The following is a 6,273-nucleotide window of genomic DNA, read 5'->3' as shown; positions in this document are numbered from 1 at the left end:
TTGGGCACGCACGCACACGCGCCCGGCGTGAGTTTTAAGCCACCGGGTCCGGGACACGAACCGCGGTCGACTACGTGGGAGTCCAGCGACATAGCCATTACGCTAACTGCTGGTTCCCTCTTTCTTTCTTTTTTGAAAGATTTTTGCTATAGGGCATGTGTCCTTGCCAGAGAGACAGAAAGCAAGAAATCACCCCCCACGGGGCATGGCCACACCATAATCCCTTCTCCTCCATTCTCCTCTTGGGATCTTGGGCACACATGCATACATGCCTGGCGTGAATTTTAAGCCACCAGGTCCAGGACTCAAACCACAGTCTACTTCGTGGGAGTCTATCGATGTAACCATTACACCATCTCCTGGTCCCAAGCACTTTGGTTTTTCTGGGACCTGTGATAATTTCCATATGTGGCAATCGTTCTCAAGTGTGGTTGTTTTCTAGTACAGCCTGTGTAGCAGTTGCCAACCTGAGTCTTGTTTGCTGCTGCCATACTGCTTCAAGGCGGTGCTTAAAAAGGATGGAATGAAGTCTCCATTCTTCAGGCAGATCCTAGGCAGTGCAATTCACAGGGACCACACTTCACTTGGCTTTAGAACTAATTATCTTCTGACATTGTTAGTTAGAATGATAGTTACCCATCCTGCCTATTCTCTTCTCTCACCTCCACACATGACAGAATTTCTTTAACCCAAATACTTACGCAATATTAATACATAGCATTTCTCTAAAATCTAGGTTGTAATATAGTCCTATGATCATATTTAAAAGCAAGAAATTGAAATTTGATATTAATAGGTGCAAAACTATTACTTAAGCTGGTATGTCTTACTAGCGTTACAAAATTTTTCTTAAAAAAGAGCATCAGGGGAACCAGCAGTTAGCGTAATGGCTATGTCGCTGGACTCCCACGTAGTCGACCGCAGTTCATGTCCCGGACTCGGTGGCTTAAAACTCACGCCGGGCGCGTGTGCGTGCGTGCCCAAGATCCTGAGAGGAGAATGGAGGAGAAGGGATTGCGGCGTGACCATCCCCCCTGGGGGGTGATTTCTCGCTTTCTGTCTCTATGTCTCTCTCTGTCTGTCTGGCGAGCGCACGCGCCCTACAGTGAAAATCTCTCCAAAAAAAAAAAAAAAAGAGCATCAGTAATCTACTTAGGTCAGGAAATGCCCTCTTATCTAATCTCTTTTGTAGAATTATAAGAGAATGACATGCTAAATATTTTTAGAAATTCTACAATGAAGAAAAATGTTCACTGTATTTAAGCTGATGGCTTCTTAAATCTAGTGAAACTTTTTTTTTTTTTTGTGGACACCTGTTAACTTTTCAAAGGCATATTTTTAAATCCTTTTCCCTCTAACTGAGTTGTGTTCATCAAATTGGCAGGAAACATCCATTGGAAATACAAATTTTTTTAAAGGAGAAATTATTTTCTATAGGGCATGTGTGCTCATTGGAGAGAGACAAAGAGACAAAAAGTGAGAAATCGCCCCCCCAGGGAGATGACCATGCCACAATCCCTTCTCCTCTTGAGATTTTGGGCATGCATGCACACATGCCCAGCATGAATTTCAAGGCACCGGGTCCAGAACTTGGACCACAGTCAACTACGTGAGAGTCCAGCGATATAACCATTACGCCATCTGCTTGTCCAAAAAAAAATGTATTATCATTATTTATTTATTTGTCATAGGGTGCATACACTCACTGGGGGGAGACAGAGAGAGGGAAGGTGAGAAATCACCCTCTGTGGGCATGGGCATGCCTCAATCCATTCTCTTCTTGGGATTTTGGGCATGTATGTACACACGCCTGTTATGATTTTCAAGCTGCCTGATCCAGGACTCAAACTGAACTTGGCCATGTGGGAATTCGGTGTCTTTATTTATTTTTTTGGAGAGGTTTTTGCGATAGGGTGCGTGCACTTGCCAGACAGACAGAGATAGAGAGAAAGAAAGTGAGAAATCACCCCCCAGGGGGGATGGCCATGCCGCAATCCCTTCTCCTCCATTCTCCTCTCGAGATCTTGGGCATGTATGCACACATGCCTGGTGTGAGTTTTAAGCCACTGGGTCCGGGACGCGAACCGCAGTCGACTACATGGGAGTCCAGCGACATAGCCATTACGCCAACTGCTGGTCCCAAGGAATTCAGTGTCTTAATCACCATGACATCTGCTGGCCCAAGAATTTTAAAAATTATACTTCAAAATGATTTACTTTTGGTCATCAAAAGATGCTATCTATTTTAGTAAGCATATTATCACTTTACATTTTAAGATTTACTTTCTTTTTTAATAATTATTTATTAGTAGTAGTATTTTTAATTCAATGAGAGAGAGAGAGGAGAGAGAAAGTGAGAAGCATACCGCTAGGTCTGGGACTCGAACTATTGTCAGCCGTCACACCATCTGCTGGCCCCAAGGTTCACTTTCATATTTTTTTCTTTTTATGGTCACTGTTGACCATAAGAAGTCTCTTACAAAGTCTCTTACACTAGTCATCCGAACTTGTTAGTTGTTTCATTTTATTATGAATGTTTAAATGTTTCAAACATAATAAAGTGTATTGCCCACTTCTTTTTAAATTTTATAAAACACTGCCATTATGCCATTTAAAAAATATTTTCTAAGGAATGAATTTCTTCAGCTATAGCTGAAGGCCCTTGTTCTTGCCTTTGGCCCTTTCTCCTTTTTCCCTCCCCAAGCTAAGTCCTGCTCTGAATGTAGTGGTTATCATTCCAACTCGTTTTTTTAGGAAATATATAGCTGTGTGTCTATAAACAATGTGTAGTACTGATTTGCATGTTTCCAAACTTCACATTACTGGTCAGATTACTTACAAAACCTATTTTTTATGGTATGAGCTTTGATGGATTGTGGGAGAAATGCGTATTGCTTCAAAACCTGGATTGCTGGTAAATTGATACCTGAAAAAATGCTGTCTTTTAGGGTATAGCAACTAGTGCCGTGTCTCTCATCCTTTTATGTTCCGTAGAAGAGAAAATAATATTCCACCTGAATAAGTTGGGATTTGCCAGTATTTTCTTTTTCATGTTATATATGTGTAATTCTGGGGACTTAAAAATGATGAGTTGATAAGCTGTAATTTATATTGATTTGCTTCTATTCTTGTCGTAAGTCTTTTTATCTTTCTGTGTCTAGTGTTTAACCAGGGGGAAGAAGGAACCTCCTGGTACATTATTCTAAAAGGATCAGTGAATGTAGTCATTTATGGCAAGGTATATGTTTCCTTTTCTTTTTGAAACTTTATTATGCTCCATTTACCTGGGTGGCTCTGAGTGTTAGCAATGTATTCTACCATTAAACTTACAACAACTTTGTTACTCAAATTAGAAAAGACATTATTGCATCTTTAATCGTAGATGATTTTCATTATTATGCTCAGAGAGGTATCATAGGTTCTGGGGCTGGCCACCTTATGCATTATATATAATGTATACATTTAAGCTAAACTAGAGACCATATTAATGAAAGAAAAATGGCACATTATAATGACATAAACCCTTTGCACTCTTAGATGCTACCCATTCATGTAAACAGTGCATTGGGGGGAGGGGGTCTTGTGGTGAGGGGGTTGTTTATCCCATTGCAGAGGTCGTCTTCATCTGATGTTCTGCTGTCTCCAGGGTGTGGTCTGCACCCTGCATGAGGGAGATGACTTTGGCAAATTGGCACTAGTCAATGACGCCCCACGAGCTGCCTCTATCGTCTTGCGAGAAGACAATTGCCATTTCTTAAGAGTGGACAAGGAGGATTTTAACCGGATCTTGAGGGTGAGTCCGAAGCAAACTGGCTGAGGGACATCCCATTTTTTCTTTTACCACATAAGCCAATGGTGCATTGGTGTGAGTGGAACAGGACTGTGACGAGCGAATGTCTAGGAACAGAGCGCCTTTGTTACCCACAGCCATGTAGTCTGTGGCCAGAGGTGACATTCCAGTGCAGCTTCAAATGTATAATGCTATGCAAATTAGGATGGACCCAGTTCCCACCTGTACTGGTCTGGGACGATTGAAGATAAATAGGGATTGCCTTGACAAAATGTCACTGTCTAAGACATTTCTCTTGCGTTCTACGCATGCCTTTTTGTGTCCTTCCCAACCACTCCCTGACACAGTAGCTGAGCCTCTGCCCCATGTCTTTCTCTATCCTAGACCTTCTAGTCTCCAGCTCATAGCCCTTCTGAAATCTGAACCTTTCTCACATCATCACACACTCAATTTATTGAGTGATTACATGTTAGCGGGAATTAACGTCAGTCAGTCGTGGGTCCTCACCCAAGCATTTTCATTTCAAATACTTTATCTCAAATTGTTTCAAACTTAAGGAAATTTGAGACATTGGCAAGTAGGTGGGAAATAATTTGGACTGGTAGAGGGAGTCGTGAAATTGCACTTAAAAGTCGATTCTGAAAATGAACCTACTCTGAGCTTGCGGAGGTATCTGTGAAGAGGGGCTGGTTTGGAAGAAATGACCCTTGGTCTTTCCCCACCCACCAGTCCCTGGTCCCTTGGGAGGGATGACCCAGTGTTGGCTGGGAGAGGCCTGACTGTGTTCTGTTGGGGATGATGACAGTCATCCTTGGCCTCTCAGTGGCCTGAGGCCCTTCACCCTAGCATGAGTTTGCCCAAAACCATTCTCTCTACGGTCGCTCATGCTCACTCAGCCCTCTTCCCTTCCCTGCTGGAGGCAATAGTTCTAACAATGAAGTTTGTCTTATGAACACTTTGTGTTAATACAAAGCAAGTTAAATTTAAAATAATGTCATTGAATAATGTAGGGAAAAAATACTGTATGGAATTTGATTTGATTCTTACCTGATCTCTTAAAATGGGGACCAAATATTGAGGTAAAAGCACATTGAAATTTTCACAAAAAAAATTTTTAATAATATACTGTAGTTTAGAGGTAGCCTTCACTAACTCTTTGAAAATTACACATATGTAGTTGATACTCAGCCAAAAATTTTTTTCAAGGAATCAGATTAGAACCATTATTATCATTGATATAACTGATAAAAATCACTTAACATAAGTGAAAAGGGTTTTTTTTTTTGTTACCAAAAAAAACCCTTTCAAACTGATTTCTTTTAAAAAAAAAAAATGAAGTCTTCACTTAGGGAGCGAAGGTGCCTCCCCTAAAGAAGCTAAACGCGCTCAGGGGAAGTAAGGACTTAACTGAAGCTGAGCACTGTTTATGAGTCTTTCTGGAAAGAGTACACACCTTTGGGTCCCTGCCTTCCTGCTCCAGTGCCCTCTCCCCAAGGTTTCTCAGAGCAGGGCCTCACTACTCCCTATCCTGCTTTTTTTCTTTTTATTTATTTTTCTATTTTACATTCAATCACTATGTATCATTACAGCATACCAAATGAATTTTCTCATCCTGAATACATGCTATATTGGTTCAATCAAAGATATTACCATACTTACTATCATCAACAGATAATTTTCCATTTTTGTGTCCCTTAAATGTTTTCTTCTTCCTTTTTCCCCTTGATTCTCCCCCTCTCACCCTCCCCCCTTTCCTACCTCCTCCCACACTCTCTAGTACCCACAGCTACTCTCCATGCCTTTATGCCATCCAACCTTCCATTTCTATCTTGCTCTCTTTCTGAAGCTGGGGTAAAAGCAGGGTTTCAAAAACACATGCCTCAAATCTCATCTGGTCCTCTTTCTGACCATTCCAGCCCTTGACTTTGAAAATGACTTAATTTGTAGACGCACCAATTAGCATCACAAGCACCAAATGAGTTTCTGAAGCATATGAAATTTTTTTCATTGTCTGAGTAAACGGCAGCATCTGTATGTGGTATAATTTGTATTTGCAGGACGTTGAGGCGAATACAGTCAGACTTAAAGAACATGACCAAGATGTCTTGGTGCTGGAGAAGGTCCCAGCAGGGAACAGAGCTTCTAATCAAGGAAACTCACAGCCTCAGCAAAAGTATGTTTGCATCCAACACTGTAATTGCCAGACTATGATTAACCTTTTCACATGGTATCATCATTTCCACAATAGCATGTTCTCTTCTTTTTGTGGAAGATGGCAGTGTGTGTGACTTTTTTCTCTCTCTATTGAGTAATCACACATCTTGTGGAGGATAATGTATCCATTTCTGGCACTGCATTGAGCTTGGTGCTGCCTTGGGGAAATCTGGAAAGAATATTCCCCACTTTGAAAGCCACCCTCTGTACACTGTTTTCCACCAGCTTTGGAGCAGAGGCTCCAGAGAGAACAATGGAAACAGGAATGC

The 6,273-nt window shown here is 41.4% G+C and overlaps 1 protein-coding gene across 5 annotated transcripts in view; it reads left to right on the top strand.

Moving 5' to 3' along the window:
* RAPGEF4 (Rap guanine nucleotide exchange factor 4) overlaps positions 1–6,273 on the top strand; it is a 391,851-nt gene that overhangs the window by 311,847 nt on the left and 73,731 nt on the right. For all 5 annotated transcript variants that reach the window (XM_006151126.3, XM_006151130.3, XM_027772910.1 and 2 more), the window contains 3 exons: positions 3,162–3,238; positions 3,647–3,793; positions 5,848–5,963. In XM_006151126.3, the coding sequence (XP_006151188.2) occupies positions 3,162–3,238; positions 3,647–3,793; positions 5,848–5,963 (340 nt within the window). The remainder of the gene's footprint in view (positions 1–3,161; positions 3,239–3,646; positions 3,794–5,847; positions 5,964–6,273) is intronic.

This window comes from Tupaia chinensis, unplaced genomic scaffold (genome assembly GCF_000334495.1).
Source record: "Tupaia chinensis unplaced genomic scaffold, TupChi_1.0 Scaffold000314_1, whole genome shotgun sequence".
Lineage (NCBI taxonomy): Eukaryota > Metazoa > Chordata > Mammalia > Scandentia > Tupaiidae > Tupaia > Tupaia belangeri.
The sequence above is the reverse complement of the archived record's forward strand: the minus strand, read 5'-3'. Positions and strand labels throughout refer to the sequence as shown.